Source organism: Tetrahymena thermophila, assembly GCF_000189635.1.
Source record: "Tetrahymena thermophila SB210 genomic scaffold scf_8254691, whole genome shotgun sequence".
Classification (NCBI taxonomy): domain Eukaryota; phylum Ciliophora; class Oligohymenophorea; order Hymenostomatida; family Tetrahymenidae; genus Tetrahymena; species Tetrahymena thermophila.
The window spans coordinates 458,070-483,593 of record NW_002476457.1 but is presented as its reverse complement, the minus strand read 5'-3'; the positions used below and the strand labels follow the sequence as shown (position 1 = coordinate 483,593).

At 22.4% G+C, this 25,524-nt stretch overlaps 6 protein-coding genes across 6 annotated transcripts; 5 read left to right on the top strand and 1 right to left on the bottom strand. All coding sequences in view use genetic code 6, as the record gives it.

Moving 5' to 3' along the window:
• Positions 1 to 345: 345 nt before the first annotated feature.
• TTHERM_00323060 (ABC transporter family protein) lies at positions 346 to 5,648 on the top strand (the record flags this gene model as incomplete). The annotated part of the gene is made up of 13 exons (XM_001013007.3): positions 346 to 475; positions 530 to 654; positions 712 to 780; positions 850 to 1,076; positions 1,295 to 1,587; positions 1,664 to 1,889; positions 2,100 to 2,185; positions 2,244 to 3,286; positions 3,562 to 3,735; positions 3,807 to 4,113; positions 4,173 to 4,436; positions 4,492 to 4,937; positions 5,022 to 5,648. The coding sequence occupies 13 exons, from the start codon at positions 346 to 348 to the stop codon at positions 5,646 to 5,648; spliced, it is 4,017 nt and encodes a 1,338-aa protein (XP_001013007.2).
• Positions 5,649 to 6,502: 854 nt separating this feature from the next.
• On the top strand, positions 6,503 to 7,495 carry TTHERM_000323059 (transmembrane protein, putative; the record flags this gene model as incomplete). Its single annotated transcript, XM_012796858.1, has 4 exons — positions 6,503 to 6,541; positions 6,599 to 6,648; positions 6,970 to 7,059; positions 7,234 to 7,495. The coding sequence occupies 4 exons, from the start codon at positions 6,503 to 6,505 to the stop codon at positions 7,493 to 7,495; spliced, it is 441 nt and encodes a 146-aa protein (XP_012652312.1).
• A 10-nt stretch (positions 7,496 to 7,505) lies between these two features.
• On the top strand, positions 7,506 to 10,937 carry TTHERM_00323059 (hypothetical protein; the record flags this gene model as incomplete). The annotated part of the gene is made up of 11 exons (XM_001471238.2): positions 7,506 to 7,615; positions 7,818 to 7,907; positions 8,168 to 8,257; positions 8,553 to 8,642; positions 8,893 to 8,982; positions 9,205 to 9,294; positions 9,585 to 9,674; positions 9,944 to 10,033; positions 10,179 to 10,268; positions 10,553 to 10,642; positions 10,844 to 10,937. 11 exons carry the CDS (start codon positions 7,506 to 7,508, stop codon positions 10,935 to 10,937), a joined length of 1,014 nt encoding a protein of 337 aa, XP_001471288.2.
• A 617-nt stretch (positions 10,938 to 11,554) lies between these two features.
• Positions 11,555 to 17,074, bottom strand: TTHERM_00323040 (cyclic nucleotide-binding domain protein; the record flags this gene model as incomplete). Its single annotated transcript, XM_001013005.2, has 8 exons — positions 11,555 to 12,281; positions 12,489 to 13,843; positions 14,015 to 14,543; positions 14,726 to 14,881; positions 15,264 to 15,570; positions 15,684 to 15,719; positions 16,114 to 16,303; positions 16,613 to 17,074. The coding sequence occupies 8 exons, from the start codon at positions 17,072 to 17,074 to the stop codon at positions 11,555 to 11,557; spliced, it is 3,762 nt and encodes a 1,253-aa protein (XP_001013005.2).
• A 1,772-nt stretch (positions 17,075 to 18,846) lies between these two features.
• Positions 18,847 to 20,989, top strand: TTHERM_00323030 (hypothetical protein; the record flags this gene model as incomplete). Its single annotated transcript, XM_001013004.2, has 3 exons — positions 18,847 to 19,962; positions 20,178 to 20,439; positions 20,511 to 20,989. Exons 1-3 carry the CDS (start codon positions 18,964 to 18,966, stop codon positions 20,987 to 20,989), a joined length of 1,740 nt encoding a protein of 579 aa, XP_001013004.2. The 5' UTR covers positions 18,847 to 18,963.
• Positions 20,990 to 22,435: 1,446 nt separating this feature from the next.
• On the top strand, positions 22,436 to 23,947 carry TTHERM_000323029 (cell surface immobilization antigen; the record flags this gene model as incomplete). The annotated part of the gene is made up of 1 exon (XM_012796857.1): positions 22,436 to 23,947. The coding sequence occupies exon 1, from the start codon at positions 22,646 to 22,648 to the stop codon at positions 23,945 to 23,947; it is 1,302 nt and encodes a 433-aa protein (XP_012652311.1). The 5' UTR covers positions 22,436 to 22,645.
• Between the last annotated feature and the right edge of the window lie 1,577 nt (positions 23,948 to 25,524).

The following is a 25,524-nucleotide window of genomic DNA, read 5'->3' as shown; positions in this document are numbered from 1 at the left end:
CTATTAATTAATAATAATTTACTGATGAGTTTGTGGATTAAAGTTAATTATAAAAATTGGTTATTTGCGAAATGTCATAAGAATTTATTAACATTCAGACTAATCAAATGATGCAATTTCGAAGTTAGTTATTCTGAATTTGCATAAATTTTCTTTTTATTTTTGATTGAAATCTTAATTAAATTCTTAAATTCAAAACAGCAGTTTAAAACGATTACTCACAAATCTATATAAAAAGAGAAAGCAAAATAAATTAAAAATTTATCAAAAATATCAATCAAAAAAAAGAAATTAAGATTTTAAAAGTAGATTTTTCACTGAAAAAGTAGATAGTTAATTATAATAATGGATAGTCTTTTTAGGCTTTAGTTCTCCACAATTTATAAGAAGAATATGTTAATAGCTTATAGGAGCAAAGATATATTCAAGGAGAGTACCTTGCCTCTCTTCGCAGGCGTTTTGCTTCTTTTAACAAGTAATCAAATAATATTTTTCATTTTTATTTATTTTAAAATTTTAAAATTTGAAGAATATTTGGATTAGCTTGCTATGATGGCACCTTTACTAATCCCTCTTGCTATCAGCGGTACAAGTAGATCAACTTTAATTTAGTTAGTTGAAGAAAAGGCAGAAAGATACAAAGAAACTTAGAAGGTATGAAAATTTTAGATTTTAATTTCAAAATTGATTTTAAAAATTTGTAAAACTTAGATTATGGGATTGAAATAGAGCGCATACATTACCGCATGGATAAGTTCTAGCTATTCAAAAGGTGTTTTGGTAATATAAATGAAATTAAATTCAAAGAAAATGGCTAAAAATATTAACTTTTATATCAAAAATATATAGAGTGTCTTTACTTTTATTATCGCTCCACTGATCAGCGGATTTCCTTATGTGGATAATGCTGCCCCATTTGTCATTGCCTATTTCTTGTACTTTATTTGCTCCATCCATTAGTCACTTTGCTTTTCTACCATGTTTTCAAAGGTGAAAATGGCTTCAGAAATAGGAACCATCCTTATGATCATTCCAATATTCTTAGTCTTTTTAATTTTTGTAGATGAAGTCAAAAAGTAATTTAAAATTTATAAAGAAGTAAGCAGTATGAGTGAACAAAAAAAAAAATAATGAGCAATAAAAAACATTACAGTGATATCAATCAATCAATCTATATATATATATTTATGACAAAAAACTTCATTCATGCTTGCATACTGAAATATATAATTTATGAGGAGTTAGTTACATAGGAATAGATTGAGTTTTAATCATACATTTTTATTAAAAATAGTAAGTCAGAATTTTATTGGATTATGGGTTTATTCCCCTAATGTTCAATCGCTTTTTGCTATATAGCTTTGTAATAAGAAGGATCAATGTTTTATTAGAATGGAAATCTAATTAGCTCATACTACAGTTCTAGCGATGCAATTATTTAGCTTTCATTCATGATTTTCGTTTACATAATTCTTTATTTCTATCTTGATTAAGTCATTCCTAACGAGTATGGTGTTTCTAAGCATCCTCTCTTCTTTGTGATTAATTTATTTAAAAAGTCAGATAAAACATCTTCAAATAGATTAAGTAATAAAAACCATAATTTTATTCAAAATATAATGCCACTAATTTACCACTAACCTCCATTTTTTATTTACAAAAGAATCTAAAAATAACTCTCTCATCCAACCATTGAACCAAAATGATGAAGAATAAGTCAGTGTTTTCTAAAACCCACAAGATACTTCTTCTGCCCTTTTCCATGAGGTTTATCCTAATGAAAAGAACTTACCTGCTCGTGTAATTATAAAATCTCTCTAAAAGGTGTTTGGTGATTTTACTGCCGTCGATAAAATATCAATAAACCTTTACGAATCTAATATTTTCTGGTAAAGATTATATAAAGAAAATCACACTTTTTAAATAAAATTTACATTTTTCAATTAAATCTATTTGAAATGCTTACAAAAGCATTCGTGGTGGTTTTGGAAGTTTTTCTTTATAAAGTTATTTATTGCTTTTTCAAAAACTTTTAAAATCTAATCTTGCTTATTATTATTGTGAAAGAATTATCAATAATTGTCATTTATAAAATATAGCTTATTAGGTCACAACGGAGCTGGTAAAACTACTACTATTTCTCTTTTGACGGGATTGATTAGCAAGACATCTGGTAATGTTTAAAGTAAGTAACATTGTCAAATTATACTTTAAAAGGCAAACTAATATAAAATAACAAATAGTTTATGACAAGGATTTAGAGACTGACATAGATCAAATTAGAAATAATATCGGTTTGTGTACTTAAAGAGACTGTCTTTATGATGATTTAACATTTATTGAGTAGCTTAAATTGATTGGATAAATTAAAGGCTTAAGTGGTGAGAAGCTATTATAAGAAGTAGAATATATATTAGAAAAAACAGGTACTCATAGTGAGGCTAATAAAAAGGTTAAGGAATTATCTGGAGGCCAAAAACGTAAATTATCTTTAGGTATGGCTTTGATTGGAGGTTCAAAGATGATATTTTTAGATGAGCCTACATCTGGAATGGATAACTTAAGCAGAAGAGCCATTTGGGATATTTTAGAATCTGTGCGTAGTGAAGAGCGTACTTTGGTGTTAACAACTCACCACTTAGATGAAGCAGAAGTGCTAGCTGATAGAATTGGAATTATGGCAAAAGGAAAACTTTTAGCTGTTGGTTCAAGTTAGTTTATTAAAAAGAATTTCGGAGAAGGCTATTCTCTTAGAATATCAGTTGAGGAATAGCACATTTAGGATTTCTAAAGCTAATGGAAATAAGAAATTAAGAATATAATAGAATCTAGAATTAAAGATTGTTAATTCAACCCATAAACTCCTGCTGATACAATCTTATATTTGATCCCTTTTTCAGCACAAGCTTGTTTTGCTGAATTATTTCACTCTCTCGAGAAATATGAACACATAAACGTTGATTTAGAAATGAACAGTTTAGAAGACGCTTTCATTAATATTGGAATGGATGAAGAAAATTTCTTAGAAAGAAATAATCGCAGATTAAGTAGAAGTGGAAGCAAAAATAATTAGTAAAATGAAGGAGAACACAAAAATATCACCAAAAATGAGTATACAAACTTCAATGATATCTAAGTTCCTGACTGTTTGAAAAATCCTCCATCTTACAGCTTTGTTTCACAACTCCAAGCCATCTTTCTTCGTAGATTCTATTATACCATAAGAAATTCCACCAATTGGATATCTTTTGTTATTGCATTGATTCTTTTAATTGCCGCTACAGTCGTAAACAATTAATTTTTTTCAAACATTAAAAATCAAATTTTAGCTTTTTCATTTAAATAAAACAATATTTTTAAACAATTTCTATTTCATAATAAACAAAAAATGATAAAGTTAAATAAACAAATAAATTAAGAATTTCAATAAAATCAATTATAAATTTAATTTTTTAAATGAAGAACTTGTAAAGATAATAATTTATTTTCTTATTCAAAATAATTTAAGATAAATAAAATAATTTTCTTCTTTAAAATTGTTTTTTATAAATTTTATTTAAGGTTGTTGGGTTTTTCTCAAAACCTCCAGGAGTCAATGAGAATAATTTCAGATTATCATTTATGAGCTATTTTATGGTTCTTGCTTATACATTCAACTCAGCTATTTTCATTCAACTTCCTGTTATGGAAAGAGAATATCATCTTAAGTATGCTCTTAATGTTATGGGTTGCAGAGTAAAATATTTACTAATTAATAATTTATTTTTAACTCAATAATTTATTTATTTATTACTTTCTTTCTTTAGGTTTTACCTTATTGGTTGGGAACTTTCTTGTTTGATTTTGCAGTATTCTTTTTGACTATTGTGATATTTATTATTCTCTGTTTTGCTTAAAATCTTACATATGTTACTGATGAGTTTGTTAACATTTTCTTCATTTTAGTTACTTTTGGGTCTACTTATATAACATCTTCTTATTTCTGGGGTTTTATCTTTTAAAAATCAAGTGCTGCTCTTAAATTTTATCCTTTGATGAATTACTTTGTAGTTTTCAGTTTACCCTGGATTATTATTGGATCTATTTATGAACTTTATGACAATAATCTTATTTGTAAATTTACTTTTATTATTAGTTTTATTTTAAATAAAAACTTTTCATTTTTGTAATAGCAACTACCTTGAATGAGTGGCTAAATGGATTTTTGGAAATTCCTTTGTATTTAATTAGTCCTTTATTCTCTATGAATGTTGCTTTTATTAGCGTTTATCCTCAAACTTCTGATGAAGGAATTGCACATACTGATTTAGTAATTACTTTAAATGACCCTTACTAATTCTGTTTAATGCAGATTGCAAGTGCATCTATATTTATGGGATTAACTCTTTACATTGAATAGAGAAAGTACGGAGTAAAAAACACAGGCAATTAATAAAGTAATATAAAATTAAATTAAAAAAAATCTTACCTAATATTAAAATTAATAAATAGATGAAGCTTAAATACTAGCATAAATTGAAGAATAAGGTGATCAACTTGTGGAAGAAGAAAATCAAAAAGTAGTTAAATTAGAAAACTAAACTGTTAGAGTGAAAGGATTAACAAAGATTTATGATAATGGTACTCTTGCTATTAAAAATACTAACTTTACTTTTGGTAAAGGAGAAATATTTGGTCTATTAGGTCCTAATGGAGCAGGAAAATCATCAACTTTTAGTATCTTAACTAGTTTGATCCCTAAATCCTATGGATCACTCAAAATTAAGAATATAGAAGTTGACAAAGGTATCATGGAAATCTACTAAGATGTTGGTATCTGTCCTTAGTTTGATTGTCTTTGGGAAAATCTTTCACCTCCAGAGCACTTGAAGCTCTTCGGAAGAATGAAAGGTTTGAAGGGCAAAGATCTTGATGAATCAGTTGATTACTTCTTAAAGGTAAACAAATATTCTACTTTAACAAAATTAAATAAAAGAATTGAAATTCAATAATTTTTATATTTATTTTTTTTAAAAATATAGGCTATGTAATTGACAGAAATGGTAAAAAAGAAAGCAGGATAATTAAGTGGAGGTAATAAGAGAAAGTTATGTGTCGCTAATGCTTTGATTGGAGGTCCAGATGTTTAATTTTTCGATGAACCATCTACTGGTGTTGATCCTATTGCAAGAAGATTCTTATGGAATACCTTGAATATGGGAATAAAGCTAAGAAATTCAGCTATTTGTATGACTACGCATACTATGGAAGAAGCTGAATCTCTTTGTACTAAAATTGGTATACTTATCAAGGGTTAATTCGTAACTATAGGAACTCCTTAATAATTAAGAAATAAATATGGTCAAGGATATAATATTACAATTAAGCTCAATTAGTAAAACAAGGATGATATAAAAAAAATATTAGAAAAAACTTTCCCTTCTATCTCAGAAATCCCTGAAAAGAGAAGTGATTATTGCCATTTCAATATTAAAAAGGAAGAATTTAAATTCTCTAAGGCATTTAATCTCTGCGAAAACGAGTTAAAAGGAAAACAAATTATTGAGGATTTCTCTATCAACCAAAGTTCTCTTGAATAAGTTTATCTTCAATTTAGTAGATTCTAAAACGATGATTCAGAAGTAGAAAAATAGAATGATAAAGCTTGAATTTTATAATATATTAAAATGTGTTTATTAATATTTTTAATATTTCCAATTGTAACAAAAATTATAAAAATATTCATAAAAAAATCTTTTAAAACATTTATTTTGCTGATTAAAAAAATTATTTATTGTAATTTATTTAAACAATAAAATATCAAAAAAATAAAAATAAATATAAAAAAAATACTATTCCTTGCTTAATCGGGGAAATGTATAAATTTTTTAAATTGTTTGGTAATTAAATTATTATAGTAAATAAATATCCTAATTAATTTATTTTTTAATTCTTACAAACATAGTTTGTGAATTTAAAAAATTTTTTTTTAATTATTGATTATATTAAAAATGAATGAATAATCTATTTAATAAAAATTTATTTAAATAGGTAAAAATAAATGCACTTATTTATTTGGTGCATGCAACCCATTTGCCTAAATAACATGGCTTATGGTTTGCAAAAAAAACTAAAAGGATTGAGAATAATAAGAGATTTAATAAAAATTATAATATAATAATTCCCCTTATTACTCAAATAAAACAGAAAAATACCCTAAATATTAATTATATTATTAAAACTTAAGTACTATAATTCTTAGAATTTTTTCCATGTATGACTATCCATCTCTAATTCTTTCCTACTATACTTTTAACTATATGTTTTAAATAGATATATTAAGATTAAATAATGAATGTTACACTAATTTTTTACAATATCTCTTCCTTAAAGCAAATTTATAAATTCATTTATACTTTTTATCTTTATTAATTAGAAATATAAGCAAATTAATTTTTTAATATACTTCTTATTAATTAAATTGATATAAATTGCTATTAAATATATTTTTTTAAAATAATAAATGACATAAAAGATAAATTATTTCTACGAATTACAAGAAGTAATAAATTTTTTTTTTGTTAATATTCTTTAAATTTATTTTATTTGTAAAAAAAAGTTTTTAAACTCTTCATTCGAATCTCATTAGATACTCGATATTACTCAGAGGTATATTTAATTTATTGATATAATTATTATTAATGCTTTTTTTTAATTTACTTTTCAAGTTATTTATAAAATTATTATTCTAATATATTTATTTATTTATTTTTAGTTATACAATTATTTTAACTTAATTTTTCAATTTTTATTTTAATTATTAATTATAAATTTTTAAGATTTTATATTTTTTCTTCATTATTTCTTTCTAATACTTACACTTATTTAATAAATAGCAGTTTATTTATTTTTGATTAAAAATTTAAAACTTTTTTATTATAATTAATTAATTTCTTATTATTTCATATTTTTTCTTCAATATTAAAATAGTGGGAATTAATTTGGCGATGAAGGTACATCAGCCATAGCTTTTGCTTTAGCAAATTGCACTAACCTCTCAAATTTGAAACTCAATCTATCGTAAAAACAGTTTATTAGTTTTGGGTTGTGATATTTTTTTATAAAAATGAATTACTAAATAATTAGCTTAATTAATTTATTAGGTTTTTATTTGATTTATTTTTCTTTTTTTATTCTGCTTATGCTTAACTCATTTTTATTTTTCAAATATATTTTTCTTCAATATTTAAAAAGTGGCAATTAAATTAGTGCAGAATAGAATAGAAATACTCGCACATATAAATGCACTCAGAATATGACTTAAAAATAATTTTATTTTTAATGTTTATATATATATTTAATTATGTATTTTTTAGGTGTACAATCATTTTCGTTCTCATAATTAATAATGAAAAAGACTAAAGATAAATTTAAGATTTATTTATTTTTTTTTTGTTTTTTTGATTATTTTGCATACACCCAGTTTCCTCACTTTTTAAAGAGCCTGAAAATTTGATAAAAATAAAATGTAAAATCAATATTGGTGCATCAAGCTTAGGTTCTGCTTTAACTAAATGCACTAACCTCTCAAATTTGGCACTTTATCTATTGTAAAAACAATTTATTAGTTTTAGATGTGATATTTTTATTATAAAAATGAATTTAAAACAATAAAATCTTTTAATTTATTTGTTAATTATTTATTTAATTTTTTTTATTCTAATTGCATTTTTTTTTCTTCTTTTTTTGTCATTAATTTCGCATTTTTTCATATTATTTCTTCAATTTAACCTTCTAAATAACTTATAAATTATAGATATTCTTCAATATTTAAAAAGGGGAAATTAAATAGGTGACTAAGGTGCATCAGGCTTAGGTTCACTTATAGCAAGTTGCAATAATCTCTCTAATTTGACACTTAGTCTTGAGTAAAAACAGTTTTTTTATATTGAATGTTTTTATTTAAAATAATATAACACTTTTAATTTATTAATTAGTTCTATTTTATTTATTTTTCTTTATTTTTTTGTTCTGCTTGTGTGTGTTTTTTTTGTTCTATCTTTGTTAATTTAACTCATTTTTCATTTTCAACTTTTGCTTTAATTAATAATTAATTCACTTCTTATTGTCTCTTTTTTACCTTCTAACTAACTAATTAAATTTATATTTTTTCATCAATATTAAAAAGAAGCAATTAAATTGGCGATGAGGGCGTATCAGGTTTATGTTCTGCTTTAGCAAAGTGCACTAACCTCTCAAATTTGACACTTAATCTTTTGTAAAATCAGTTTATTAGTTTTGGATTTTGATATTTTTAAAAATATAAATGAATTTAAAGCAATAAAACTTTTTATGTATTTATAAGTTTTTATTTGATTTATTTTTCTTTTTTTATTTATTCTGAATGTGTTTTTTCTCTTTTATCTTTTTACTTTAACTCAATTTTCATTTTCAGTTTTTATTATTATTAATTTATTTATTTATTTCTTTCTTTCTTTCTTATTATTTAATTTCTTTTTTTTTTCCCTTATTTCTAACTAATTAATTAAAAATTTTTTCTTCAATATAAAAAGTTAGAATTAAATTCATGACGAAGGTGCTTCAGGCTTAGGTTCTGCTTTAGCAAAAAGCACTAATCTCTCAAATTTGACGCTTGATCTGAGGTAAAAACATTTTATGAAAATGAATTTAAAGCAATATAAACATCTTTTTTAATTTATTTTTTAGTTTTTTATTTTTCTTTTTTTTATTCTCTTGTGTTTTTTTTCTTCTATCTGATCATTGTTAATTAATTTTTTAATTTTAAACTTTTTTTTATTTCTAATAAATTAATTTCTTTTTATTTCATATTTTTTCTTCATTTTTAATTTAACTAACAAATCAATTATATATTTTTTCCTCAATATTAAAAAGTAAGAATTAAATTGGTGCAATTGGTTTATCAGGCTTAGGGTTAGCTTTAGCAAATTGCATTAATCTCTCAAATTTAACACTTGAGCTTAAGTAAAAACAGATTATTTGTTTTTGATTGCGATATTTTTTAATATAAAAATGATTTAAAACAATATAATTCTTTTGTGTTTTTTACTATCTATCTATCCTTGTTAATTTAAATCAATTTTTCATTTTAACTATTAGTTTTTATTATTAATTAATTCGTTTCTTATCATTTTTTCTTTCTAAATGGCTAATTATTTAAATATTTTTTCTTCAATGTTTAAAAAGGTAGAATAATATTGATGACGAAGGTGCATCAGGTTTAGGTTCTGCTTTAGCGTATTGCGCTAATCTCTCAAATTTGACACTTGATCTTATGTAAAAACAGTTTATTAGTTTTGAAAATGATATTTTTTATTTTTAAAAATAAATTTAAAGCGAAATAAATCTTTTAGCTTACTTATTATATTTTTATTTGATTTATTTATCTTTTTTATATTCCACTTGCTTTTTTTTTCTTAGTTAAAATAAATCATTTTTTAATTTTTAACTTTTGTTTTATCAATAGATAAATAAATTAATTAATTTGCTATTTTCTCACATTATTTCTTTGTTTTTCCTTTTAACTAACTAATTAACTTTATATTTTTTCTTCAATATTTAAAAAGTTACAATTAAATTGGTGCAATTGGTGCATCAGGATTAGGTTCTGGTTTAGCATTTTGTACTAATCTCTCAAATTTGACACTTGAACTTTAGTAAAAATAGTTTATTTATTTTTGATTGTGTTATTTTTTAAATTAAAATTAATTTAAAATAATTTAAATCTTTAATGGTTTTAATTTGATTTCTTTTTCTTTTTATTTTATTTTTCATGTGTTTTTTTAGTATCTTTGTTAATTTAAAACATTTTTCATTTTAAATTTTAGCTTTAATTATTAATTAATTCATTTTTTATCATATTTTCTTCATTTTTTGCTTCTAAGTAACTAATTAATTATATATTTTTTCTTCAATATTTAAAAAGTTGCAATAAAATTGGCGATGAAGGTGCATCAGGCTTAGGTTTTGCTTTAACAAATTGCTCTAGTCTCACAAATTTAGCTCTTAATCTTTCGTAAATATAGTTTATTAGTTTTGAATTGTGATATTTTTTATAATAAAATGAATTTGAAACAATATAGCTAACTCTTTTAATTTACTTATTTGCTTTTTGTTATTGTTATAATAAATTATTCATTTTTTCTTTAATATTTTAAAAGGGATAATTAAATTGGCGATTCAGGTGCATCAGGCTTAGGTTCTGCTTTTGCAAGTTGCAATAATCTGTTCAATTTGAAACTTAATCTTCTGTAAACACAGTTTATTTGTATTAGATTATGATAATTTTTATAATAAAAATGAACTTAAAATAAAATAACAATTTTAATTCATTTAATAGGTTCAATTTGATTTACCTTTCTTTCTATTTTTTTATGTTTTGCAGTTTTTTCTTCTATCTTTGTTAATTTATTCATTTTTCACTTTTAGCTTTTGATTTTATTGTATATTTATTAATTGATTTCTTTAATTTTTCTTCATTTCTTCCTTCCAACATACTAATTAATTTTTTATTATTTCTTCAATATTTAAAAAGTTACAATGAAATTGGCGATGATGGTGCATTAGGCTTAAGTTTTGGTTTAGCAAAATGCAATAACCTCTCAAGTTTGGCATTTAATACTTAGTAAAAACAGTTTATTAGTTTTGGTTTGTGTATTATAAATACTAATTTAAAATAATACAATTAACTCTTTTAATTAATTAATTTATTTGCTATTTATTGATTTATTTTTCTTTTTTATACTGCAAATTTTTTTTTATTAATTAAAAATAAATTTTATTTAATTTATTTTTTTTAGTAATTTACACTAATTTATAATAAAAGTTACAATTAAATCAATGACTCATAATAAGTAAAATTAGAAATAAAGTGCCTTAAATTAAAAAGATTAGTTAATTATAAAATATACTTCTAATGATTATAAAAAAGTGGTGAAAAAAACATGAATAAATATAAATATTATAAAATATGTTTAATATACAAAAAGGAGTATATTTGTGTTAAGAATAAAATTTTTTAAAATAAAGAGGTGATTGCTCTTTACTTTTACTTTGACTATCAAAAATAGATAATTTAACTTAAAATATAGATAGATAGATTTATTTTATTTTTATACATATAAATGTCATATTGTGGTAAGTTTATTAAATAAAAAAAATTTTAAATAAAAATTTTCTTATTTTATTTTTAAATTTAAATCTTTTAAATACTATTTAATTTATGAGTGACCTACCTATTATTCATTCAATAGAAATTATTAATAAATATTTCTACAAAAAAGTTTTGAGAAATAACATAAAAAGTAATAAATATATTTTTTTTTTTATTTATTTATACATTAATTAATTCATTCATACGTAGATGTAATAATGTAAATTGATAAATAAGAATATAAATAATATAACATAAATTACAATTAATAATTATTTTGTAATTAAAGTAAATAATGTAAGTTAATATAATTCTTTGGATATATATATTCGTTGAATATAAGTTTTTATATTTATATAAATTATTTATTTATTTATTTTTTTATCAAACTTGAGTACTATTTGGGTTTTAATGTTACATATTGCCTTGGGATTGGCAATATTGCATAGTTTTATGAAGAGAGAAAAAGTTATTTTATTTTGCACTGATTCTAAAAGAATTTTCTTTAGAGTTGGATGAAGAATTTCTGGAAATAGCCCTTCTTGCTTCTTATTTTTTTTTCAAGCTGGTTGCGTTTCTATTTAAAAATGACTTACTAGTGTATATATTAGAATTGTTAGTGACTGATGATGTATCAGAATTTTAAGATTAGCTGTTTCCTGTATTATAATTGCTTGAGTTCGTTAGTATTTGTTTTGAAGGGTTTAAGAAAACCTAGCTTTTGCTAGTAAGATTCTACGAAGATGTATTTTCATTACTCTCTAAAGACATCCTGCCTTAAACATTATTCATTTTCTATTACAAATATTAAACTTACAAAAGTTGTGATTTTGATAACCCATATTCGCTTTAGCTAGGACTTTTCATTTCGTTTACAGTATTGTTTCTTTTTTTAGTTTGCTCTTGGGTAATTTTAACTGGAGAGTTATTCTCAGACACTTCCTCTAAAACATCTAAATTCTTTACTTATATCATAGGAGGGTTTTTAAATTTATCTGCAAAGCTGTTTCTCTTTGGAAGTGTTATGCTTGATTAAGATGATGTTTGTGACTCATATCCACTCAAGTTTATTTCATCAAAACTTTTTTATCTATCACTTATTCTTCTAGAGCTATTTTAATAAAATAAAATTTGATCACTTAAAATAATAAAAAGTTTTTTTTCAAATTCAATTTATTTTAGAAAAATTCCTTTCTGTTAAATTTTATTTATTTGTTGAAAGTTTAAATTACATTTAAAGTTATTAAAAATTTTCAATAAATTTTATTCTTTCATTAAATTTCTATATTTTTTAGGAGGAAAGAAATAAAAAATTTACTCTTATGATGAAGAAGTTTAGTGATTGTAAGTGTTGAAGTTGATGGTGGTTGAAGCTCTAACTTTATTTCTTGAGAAATGGTCAGGAGTATTCAATTCTTACATAGAGTTTTGCTACAATGAATGGAATGTTTTCCCTCTTTAGATATGATCTTACAGAGTACCACTAGTAACTAGGTTGATGTCTTCAATGTAATTCAATGTGTTTTGTTTTTTGATGTTTTCTTTAATTTAATTCTTTCTCTCTTAGAGTATTTTTTTCTGGAAGTCTTGTCCGTTTGGTGTAGATTAGGCTTTGCTGTTGAGATCTTTCTGACTTCCTTGATTGCTAGCAGCCAAACTCTTGCGGACTTTAAAGTTTGTTTTCTTTTTTAAACCAAACTCTTCATATAAATCAGCGAAAACATTTGTAGGACTTTGCAAACCATTTTAGTTTAGTTTTTTAAGAATCTACATTTTATATTCTAAGGTTTAACCAACTTTGTTGACAAAAGCATTATGAGACATATCCCCGAATTATTCAAGAGCTACTTGAGCTAATTATTCTTTTGTTTTTTATGATTCTCCAACATATCTTCTCATTTTGTTATTAAGGATTTTATTTTCTATGTAATTTTCTTCTTCTGTGATAGTAGTAGGAAGTTTATTGTGTTAAGGAGTTTAGCTTTCGTTAGCAACAATCCCATAAAAGGTTGATTATTACGAGCTTTTTCTGTTTTGCCTTAGTTTAAGATGAACTTTAGAATCAGGAGTTAGTTTTTAGTTTTAGATGGTGTTTGCTGAGAATTATCCAACTCCAGTAGTAAAGAATGCATCGCTATTTTCATCGTTAGCAGTACCTTAATTTTATTTGTTAATAGATCCTAACTCTAATTGCTTTTAAAGTGTATTTAAGCTGTTTGGATTGAAAGGGTTAGTTCTTAGTGATAATCTCTGCTTAGAAGTCATGACATCAAAAGGATCTAAAGTTAGACCACTAGTTTATGAAGGAGTACGAGGATTATTGTTAAAAGTATTCATCATGCTATTTCTTTTATTTCCAGAAGAATTAATACTGGTCATAGATACTGGATTTGCAGGAATATTTAGCAAAGTCTAGCTTCTAGCCTAATTAATAGAGAATATATTCGAGTTTTATGATTTACTTTCCAAACCTTTTGTTTCATTGATGTTTTATAAGGTGGCTGAAGATCTCTTCAACGACAATAAAGTTATTTGTTTCTCAATATCACTTTTAGTATTTTAAGTTGTTTGAACTATCTTAGCCTACCTAATTTAATTCCACTCTCCTTTTACCTTAAACTCCTCCTTGAGTTTATCAATAACTCCATATCCTCTTGTGTAATTGTAAAGGATCTATTTATTTGATCATAAAAATAGTTAATTCCATAAAGAATATATTAAACAAAATTAATTAAACAAAATTAATTAATCAAATAAATTTCAAACATTAAAAAAATAGTAAAACATAAATTTTAAAGTATGTTTTTTTGTTTGTATTGCTTTCTTTAAATAAAATTAAAATACATCTTTTTTAATGAGGAATATTTCTGCTGTCTCACTGCTGCAAATAGCTTATTATTTTCTTGTATCGATGTGTTTGAGAATTTCTTCTTCACCGAAATAAGAATTTTTACCCTTAATTACAATAGGAATTCTTTTCTTTTTATTTCTAATTTCTTTTTAAGCTTTAACTGCATTTATATCGTTGGGATTGTCTTCTTGCTCTTCTTTTTTCTTCTTCTCTTTTTCCACATTAGTTTCAATATTGCACACTTAAGAAATTTCAACTTCTCCTTCTCTAATTAAATACACAAATCTGCTTGGATCATTTTCAGTGTAAATAATATTTTTGTTGCTGTAATTAACAATTTTCATCATGTGGAGCAACGAAAGTAATTTTGAGTTTGGTACACCTCTAAAGAAATTGTATGACTTTAAAAAGTTGAGCTTTCTCTAAATAATTATTTCATGATAAGCTCCTAGTATGATGTCAAAACTTTCTTTAGTTAATGCCATTAAAAAGGTGTTTTCTCTACAAACGATAGTACCAGTTCTAATAATTTTTAAGAATAAAATATTTTAAATGAATAAATTAAAGCAAATTTACACAATTCAAATAATTGAAATAAAAATTAAAAAACAAATGCTGACGCTAAAAACTCTAACAAAAAAATCAATTTTATAAAATAAATTTAAAAAAGAAGAAGCTTGTTTGATTATAAAATTTATTATTACCTCCTCTGTTTAGTCATCAAAGCAATCTCACCAAATGCCTCTCCTGGTTTAAAAGTCTTCATGTATTTTAACCCAACAAAACATCTTTCTAAAAACTATTCTTGGGTTTCATTGTCTCTGATAGGTGTTGCGTCTGAATTCTAGCGTGGAGAAGATCTTTTTATGTAAAAATATGAATTAAATATAGTTCTATATTTAAATGTAATTAGATAAATATTATATTGAGTAGAATTTTATAAATCTATTTATGCTTCTTAGATACAATGTAATTTAAAGAAATTTATTTTTCTATCACATTAAATTAGTATATAATTTATAGTGAAAATAAATTAATCTATTTGCAAATTTTCTGTTAAGAATAATTTCCAATTATCTTTTAGAAATACTTAACTCAATTACTTAATTACTTTTAACGCAATATTTCATTCATTTATTCTAAAAATATATTTTTCTCAGAATATTTCTTTGTCATTTCCCAATTTAAGAATCAATCAATCAATATCTCATTAAAATTAAACATAAATTTAAATAAACTTACATTTCTTAAAGATGCATGTTTTCTTGATCTGGATTGAATGTTTATTTAAGCACCTTCCACTTGCTATCAAGTTTTACTTTTTTTTTGCCTAATTTACTTAAAGGATGAGAACCAGTTTGAGTTTCTCTTAAATCTACTGTACTCTCAACTTCACTATGTTAATTATTAGCATAATGTTCTTAATGGTGTTTATGATGTTATGTAGTATGCTCCTTGTTGTTTTCGCTTTTACCATGACCAGATTCGTCCTTTTTAGACTTATCGCTAGCATCTAGAGTTGGAGCTGGAATCAACAAATCACATTCTCCTTTAATTATTGTAATTTATATAATTAAACAATTTGCTTAATTAGATTTTGAATTTTTTTATGAAGATTTTATAATAAAAAAAACAATCTCTTTATAATTGTAGTTTGTTTACCTTGCAAAACTATGTAATAAGTGTAACCAAAGTCACCTATTTTATAATAAAAAAAAAATTTAATTTAAATAAATTAAAAAATTATTTTGGTCTTTAATTTATCTATTTATTTTTTTCAACTAAATATTTAGTTGTTAATCAGCACTTCTTTTATTAATTAATTTATAGTAAAGTATTTTAACAGAAAATTAAAAATAGATGCTTGAAAGATTCTAATTTTTGCTTTTATATTTTAAATATCAAAGGTATTAATAATTCGTTTAAAAAGTAAATTAAGTCGAACCAGCCAACCAATCAAAATATTTATTTGAAAATTAATAAAGAAAGATTTAATCAAAAGTCCTTGCATGCTTTTAATTCAAATCACAAGATAGTCAAAATCACTTATTTATTTTTAAAAATTTATTAGTAAAATTTTTATTTTCTGTACCATAATTAAAGATTGTCTTTCTTGCTGGAAAATATTCCAATCTGAGTTTCTCAAGCAAGGTCTAGTTACAGTCTTTCATAGTTAACATATCTTTGTTTTTTTAGAATAAATGTAATCCTTGTATAGATTTAAGGAGAAAGTCGCATTCGTTCTTACTCTTTGTCGGTTTTTGCAGAATCTGCATAACAACCTATTAATTTTAAAAAGTGTTAGAATGGTCATATAAATTATATTAAGATAATTTATCAATTTATTCAATTCTCAAGAAATTTTCGTGTTATTTCTTTAATTAATTTCTTTTTCTTTCTTATTTTTAGAATTTCAATTAACAAGATTTATAACAAACAAATAAATAAACAATCACTCACACATTTATTGATTTTTTAATAAATGAATGAATGAAGTAGTTTGATATGAACTTTCTTGAAAATTGAAACTAAACCTTTAATTCAATCCCTTTTCAAATATTTTAAATATAGAATATGATGTTTAAAAGTACCGCTGCATCTCTCTCATCTGTAAGATCGACAAGGTCTTTTTTTAGGTAGTTCATGTAATTCTTCATGGGCTAATTGCTTTAAAGCATTTGTCTGATAAAGTTAGCTCCTGCTGAATTCAAATCAATTGGGTATTCAGAGTTATTTTGAAGAAAAAAGCCAAGGTCTGTGAAAGAAGCCTTATTCAGCATGGTGACTGAAGACTATGAAGACCCATAAATTTGAGTTGGCTTTTTGGTATCCATAAATATCTCAGTAGAACTTGTTTGGATTTAAGTGCTTGAGCTATTCTATTAATTATTATTATTGCTATTTGAATTCGCAGCAACATTCTTGGGATTTTCTTCTAAAATATAGTCGTTATCAAGAAATTTATCTAAATTCTCCTGTTCATCATCTAGATTATTATCATTTTCTAAGTACTTTAATGATAAAATACTATTGTCGTGCTCATTGCTGCTCATTTTTATTTTACTTTCTTCTTAATAAATTATGTTGAATTTATATTAAAAAATATATTGATTTTTTTGTTGACTTATACAAATTAATCAATCTCTTCAATCAATCAGTGAAAAATAAATATAATTTTTCTGTTTAATCACTTATTTCTCCTTGCTTTTATTTTTTACAAAGATTCTAAATTTTATGTATTTCCTACTTAATTTTTAATTATCAAAGTTAAGGTCTAGCAAGAAACAAATATATTAGGTAAGCTATTTATTTGCACATTCATTCAATAATTTTCATTATACTATTTATGAATTCAAATTAAGATAAAATTTCTATTTAGCTTAGTAAGATATTGACTATTTATTAAATGCAAAATTTATTTTTCTTGAACCAAATATTGATAGAGTTATACACTCAATCAATCAATAATAAAAAAACAAAAATTGTATTGATTATTTTAAAAATTGTAATCTTAGAATTGATTGAATTTATTTCTATTAATATAAAAATAAATAAATTGTTTCATAGACTTTTTTTTATTTAATAGTTTTTAACATAAAATAATAACTTATAATATATTAGTTAAGTTTTAATATTCTGTGCAAAGCCTACTTTTTTTTTAACATATTATCATTTAAATAAAAATATTAATAATATTATCCATTATTTATTGTATTTTTACTATTCCTTAGCCAATGACAATGATTAGGAAAGGATATTTAAAGTAAAGATTATTTATTAATTTAATTTTTCAAAACATTTTAAATTTTTTTTATAAATAAATTTAAATTAATGTTTAAAAAAATTCAATTTAAAACGATGAATTAATTAATTAATTAAATTTTGTAATTGATATTTAAGAAAATGGTATTGTATTTTATCTTAATATTTATGAGAAATCGTTATTTTGTGAGTAAATTTCAGAAAAAAGGATTTTTTGTTAACAAAGATTAAAATAAAATAAAAAATAGATTTTTTTATTCGTTTATTTGTGTTTTAAATGAGATAAAATTATAATTTTATTGTTGTCTTTATATCAAATTAAATTATAATGGAATACTTATTTAATCTTTTCTATCTTAATAATTGCTCAGATAGTAATATTGTAGAACGTATTTATTATATTATTTTTTATTAACATCAATATTCTTATAGAACGCTAATTCTAAAACATTTATTTAATCTTTTCTATCTTAATAATTGCTTAGATAATAATATTGTAGAACGTATTTATTATATTAATTTTCATTAAATCAATATTTTAAATAAAATCTATTCTAAAACATTAGGTATTTCTTAAATCTTTACTACACATTGATGTAAGTATGAAATTTAAAAATATTTTTTGTATATTTATGAGATTTTGATATAATTTGAAACAAAACTAAAAAAAAATTATATTTTTTATTTCAATTAAAACAAATTACTCATTCAAGCAAGTCATATTTTAATCTTATTTGGGTGAAATATATAAAATAATGTTTTACTTAATTCATTTAATAAAAATAAATATTTTTTGATATTTTCCATTTATCTGAATTTTTTAATAAATAAATAAGGTTTTTTTAGAGGGAAGGAATATGTTTTAATTTAGGTAATTTTTTTATTATATGAATGATTTTGTGTAAAATAATATCTTCTTAATAAACTAGGTTAAGTAATAGAAATTATTTATAAAAATTAAATATTTTTAAGCTATTTAATAGATAAAAGATTTTGATTTATTTATTTATTGCATTTTGGTAGAAACAAATTATTTAAAACAATAAATTTATTAATTAATTATTTAATCAATTATTTGATCAAGAAATAAATATCAATAATTTTTATCTTAAAGTTATAAAGAATAAGATATTCCTTCCATATTTTTGAAGCTAATTAAATTATTAAGCAAAATATATAAATGTATTAGAGATAAGATTAAAGAGACGGATAGTAATAGCAATAAAGGAATTAATACTAAAGCAATAATTACAGAGGAATAAATAGATTTCTTGGAAATGATTAAAATGATGGTAACAAACCAAGAGGAGGCGGATTTGGAGGAGATAATTAAGGTTAATAAAGATAATAATAAGATGGAGGTTTTGCAGGAGGCAGAAGCCAATATAATTAACCTAACGACAATGGAATCTAAACTGGAGGATAAGGAGATGGCTACAGAAATAATAGAGATTAGAATTATGTTCCTAAGTAGTAATTTAAGCCAGTTCTCTAAATCATTAGTGAATAAGCATTAACTGAAGATTTTACTGATAGTAGTCTCTGTTTAGTACAAAGTTCTAAACAACAATAGCCTTAAGCATAATAAATCTAATAAAACTTCATGGATAAAGTTCAAATAGTTTTCTGCAATGAACAAGCAATGTAGGTTCATACAATTGAAAAAAGCGATTAGGGAATGAAATTGATTTCAAGCGGATGCACTTCCATATAAGATAATAATTTTAAAATTGAAAAATGCTTTATACTTAAAAATTTATTGAATAACGGATAAGATGCTTCAGCTTTTACGATAAAGAGCCAATAAGGCTACTATGGATTTACCATAATAACCACTGATCCATAGAATAGTAATCAAATTACCTCTCAGTTGTGCTAAATGGTAGCTCATTAATAACCTATAACAAATATCTTTTTATTCCAAACATCAATCAACAGCAGAAACGTAAGTAAAATAGTAACTGTTTCAAACTCAAGTTAAGATTCAAGTCAAGATGCTTTTGTCAAATTTTGGGAGTTGTAACAAAACGGAATAACACTCGACTAGAGTTCAACAATATTTTTTAAAGATAATTTAGAATAATGGTTTAACTCGAAGAACATAAAATTAGAAAGTATTAATAATTTATAATTTACTACTATGAATAATAAATAAATTGTCATCATTACATTTAACAAGGTAATCAATCGAATCAATCAATTAATCAATCCAATTTTTCTTCTAGATTTTATTCAAAACATTTACAATTATTTTTTTTAATATATTTTTTATTTTATTTTCAAACAAACAAAATGAATTTTGAATTTTAAAAAAGAAAATAGAATGAAAAAATTTCAATTTATTTTTAAACTAGAAATGAAATTATTAAAAAATATTTTTGATGAAATAATTAGCCTAGATTCGAACAATTCTAACCTCAATAATAGCAAAAGCAATAAGCTTAAGCTAACTGTGCATACGTTTTAGAACTTGAATTTACTCAGCAAAGACCAATTCAAGGATAAAAGCTAGAAATTGGTCCTCCAACTTCTGCGATTTAGAAAATAGAGATAGTAACTAATCCAAAAACAAGCGATTTATTTTTGTTTGCTTAGCTCAGAAACGATACCAGAAATCAATAATAATAATAACAGCCAGGAAACAATCAACCTTAAGGTATTTTCTTTCTGATGAATAATTCATTCTTTTATTTGATTAATTATTAATTATCATAAATATTAAATTAGGATATTTATATGCAGCAAAAAACTTGATACAAGTATAGAAAGTTTATGAAAACAATTTCCCTTTAAATGACTTTTCAATATCTTTTGGAATTAATCAAGCAACGATAGTAACAGCTACTACATAATCTATTTAGCCTATAACTTGGAATCTGTCAAATGATACTTATTAGCTAAACAAGTCAGATATTAATTTAAAAAATCAAGGAGATATACAAAATATTTATTTATTTAAAAGTATTATAAATTTAGTTGAAATAAATTAATTGCTAACCGTACATTATAAAGGCAAAAACAATACTAAAAAGTGTATAACTCTCTCTACCTTAGCATTATTAGAACATGTTGAAAGAACTGATTAAGGAAATAGAAATTTTTAAAGTAATCCACAAAACTAAAATAGAAATTTTTAAAGTAATCCACAATACTAAAATAGAAATAATTATGGTTAAAATTAATAACCTTTTCAAAGAAGATTCTGAATGTACTAATTAATAAGATCATTAATTAGTTAATTAATATATATATTTAAAAATACTAATTTAGTGTATTATTTATTTTTTATGTATGTAAGTAAGTAAGTAGGTATGATAAACTAATAATTAACCAAATTTAAAATTATTTAATCAATATAATCTACATTTTTATTTTGATAACTTCATATAAAAGATAAATAATGGATGAAAAAAAATATTTTTTGAAATATTTTAAAACAAATTTCTTTTATTGATTATAAAGTGAGAAATTATTTAAAAGCATTAAACAAAATTGATAATATTTAGTTATTCAATCATATATTTTAATTTCTTCAAATTTGAATAATAGTTAAATAATATCTTAATTTTAAAAAAAATTAATTAATAAAAATCTAACAGTAAGTATATTTATTACATTTTAATTGAAGTACATTTCTATTTAAAATATTTAAAAATACATTTTTTAAATAAAATCAACCACAGCTAATCTAAATCAGTTAGTTATTCAATAAAAATAATTTGTATTTTTATAATTTTATCAAATCATACAAAATATAAAAAATTATAAAGTTTTTTTGTCTTTTATGTAAATTTAACAAAAAAAGTAAAGATATTTTTATTGAAGTTCATCATTAATCTTTTGTTAACTTTATTTATTGAGGGAGTAAGTTTAAGAAAAAAAGTATCATTAATTAATTAATATAATTTTAATTTTTATAGTTTTATAAAATTGTATGAACAATAAACTTTAAATTTAAATTAATAAGCAAGAATTTAGTGATAGGCCTGACATATTTTTATTGAAGTTTATTTAATATTATTGAAATTATTTAAAAATTAATTTATTAGATTAAACTAATAAATAAATGATCAATAATTTGAAGAAGCACTTAGATATCATATTAAAGGTTTATTTTAAAATAAAATATTTTAATTTAATTATTTTTCAAGTAAAATTTGAAAAAATAAATATAAAAATAAAATATATTTATTTATTAATTAATAATTTATTTGATGCTTTAGAAGTTTAAGAAAAACTTCTTTTTTTTTAGTCTCTAATACTTTATTTATATTTTAACAAATTAAATATTTGCTAGTCATATCATTTATTTTAGATTACTTAGTTAATTTTTATAATTTAAAAAAAATTTTTTATTTGTTTTTCGTTTATCCTTCAAGCAAATCTTTCTTAAATTTATTTTTCTCTTATGATTAAAAAAGATATTCTTGATGTAAAAATGGATGGATAGATGAATGGATTCTTTCAGGGTAATTAGTTAGTTTATTTTAATCTCCTTAATAAAACAATATTTGCCAGCACACTCTTCTTTCTTTCTTTCTTTATTTATTTTTTAAAGTTTTTGTTTTAAATTTCAAAAATATTTACAATTATTTAAATAAAAATGGATAAATATTTTTAAGATTTATGAAGAAATTCTTTTAACAATAGAATATTTATTTTACTCTATCAAAAGATTAAATAGATTTCAATAATTTATCATCCCTAAAAATTAATTTTGTAGTAAAATTCAAAATTTTAATTTACGAAAAAAGCAAATTTTAAATTAATTCTTTATTTTTTTCTAAGATTTTGTTTGTTTGGCAAATCTATATTTTCTGAATAATTAATAAGTTTTAAAGAAATATAAGAGTAAGCTAAACATGAGAATTTAATTTCTTTTGATATTTTTATCTACAACTTCTTAAATAATGGCCCTTGCTGGAAAGAACGTTTCTTGTACCCAAGGAACTAATTAATGTTCAGTTTAAAACTGTTCTACAGTACCTAATTCTTGTAGTTGGTCTCTTCCATAAGGTTAAACCGCTCCTACATGTTCAATAACAGATTGTTCTTGTTTTACTAGTGGATCAGCGGCAGGGCTAACAGATTTAGTATGCCAATCTTGTGGTTAAAATAGTGCAGTTTTTACTAATATTGCAGGTAGTTCATGTGTTGCTTCTACTGCTTCATGCTAAAATAGAGGATAGACTACTTGGATTACAAGTGATTGTAAATTATGTTATACTACTAGTTATGCTGCAGCTAATAATTAATGTATAAATTGCTCGAGTCTTTCTACATTTAATGACGTAAATTGCTAAGCCTGCTTAAACTAATATGCTAATTCGCAAGCAAATGCTTGTGTTGCTTCTACTGCTTCATGCTAAAATAGAGGATAAACTGCTTGGAGTACAAGTGATTGTAGATTATGTTATCCTACTAATTATGCTGCAGTTAATAATTAATGTGTTAATTGTTAGGCAACAAATTCCCTTACTGATGCAATTTGTAATGCATGTAATAACGGAGCAGGAAATATATATGCTAATATTAATGGTACTCAGTGTGTAAGTGTTTAATGCTAATCTAGAGGTTAACTAGCTTGGAATTCGAATGATTGTGCGACATGTTACGGTAATACATATGCTTATGATGGAAAATAATCCTGTATTAACTGCTCTTCTTTCTAATAATTAACGGATACAACTTGCTAGGCATGTGCAAGCTTAAACTAAAATAAATTATATGCAAATGCGTCCGGAACAGCTTGTGTTGCTTCTTAAAATTCATGTAATTCAAGAGATTAGAGTAAACCTTGGACGAAAGATGATTGTTAGACTTGTTTTGGAAATAATTATATTTTGAATTCTAATTCATGTTAGAATTGCTTAGTTAATACTTAACTCTCTGATACAATATGCTCTTTGTGTGCAACTAACTATGGAAATAAAAATTTATACGCAAATTTAGCTGGTACTTCATGCGTTGCAGCTTCTGCTTCATGCAATTCTTCAAGTAGAGGCTAAGTTTCTTGGTCTACAGCTGATTGTGCACTTTGCAATCCGAATGCACCAGTAGTTGGTAGTGCTGGTACTTGTGTTGCAGGCATTTAAACTTCAACAACTTTTTCAAATATTTTAATCTATTCAATTACCATCATCATAGTGGTATTATTTATTTGATAAAGTTTCTCTTATTAAATTAGCTAAATTATGCACAGATAACTAACTACTCTTTACCTTTCTGCAAACAAATAGAAAATGTTAAGTTAAAAAATTGAAATAATGAAAATTAATTAATAATTAAAATATTTATATAAAATAGATATCTAATTTATATTTTTAAAATATTAATTTATATTAATTTCCAATTATAAAAAATATATTCTTCCTTGAATTTTATGAACTAATATAATAAAATAAATAGTGCTATTATATGTCAATTCTTAATAAATGATTTAATTCACTAACTAACTGTTTAATCTTTTATTTTCAATAAAAAATAATTTTTAAAATATTAATAAAAAGTAATCATTTTATATTTTTTATTATAATTTTTACTGTTTAAATGTATTAAATATATTTTTTTCAATTTAATTTAATTAATTTATATAATCATAATAATGTTATTATATAAATAAATAAATTCTTAACAAATTATTTAATTCACTGACTGTTTAAAATTATTCTTTCAGTTTTCATTAATAAGTTTTAAAATATTAATAAATAGAAATCATTTTATAATTTTTATTATTATTTTAGCTGTTTAAATGTATTAAATATATTTTTTTAATTCAAATCTAATTAATTTATATAATCATAATAATATTATTATATAAATAAATAAATTCTTAACAAATTATTTAATTCACTGACTGTTTAAAATTATTCTTTCAGTTTTCATTTATAAGTATTAAAATATTAATAAAAAGTAATCATTTTATATTTTTTATTATAATTTTTACTGTTTAAATGTATTAAATATATTTTTTTCAATTTAATTAATTTATATAATGATAATAATGCTATCATAAAAATAAATAAATTGTTTACTAATAATTTAATTCATTGACTGTTTAAAATAATTCTTTCAGTTTTAATTAATAAGTATTAAAATATTAATAAATAGAAATCATTTTATATTTTTTATTATAATTTTTGCTATTTAAATGTATTAAATATATTTTTTTCAATTTAATTAATTTATATAATGATAATAATGCTATCATAAAAATAAATAAATTGTTTACTAATAATTTAATTCACTGACTGTTTAAAATAATTCTTTCAGTTTTAATTAATAAGTTTGAAAATATGAATAAAAAGTAAATATTTTTATCAATCATTTTATATTTTTTATTATAATTTTTACTGTTTAAAAATATAAAATATATTTTTTTCAATTTAATTTAATTAATTTATATAGTGATAATAAAGCTATCATAAATATAATAAATTGTTTAAAAATAATTTAACTAACTGATTGAATTTATTAGTCTTTTTAATTACAATTTTAAGTTAAAATATATTAAATAAATTTACAGTTTTTTCCATCAATTTTATGATTAATATAATGAATGATAAAAAGATATTTTATAAATTAGTTTAAAATGTGCAAATTATTAATTAAGCTTAATGCTTAAATGAATTCCAAATTACTTCTTCGAGATTTCATTGAATAGTTAGTTTTATATTATTTAAAAGTTAACATTTTTAAGAATTAAATATTTTAATATATTTTTTAGTTACATTCATAGCTG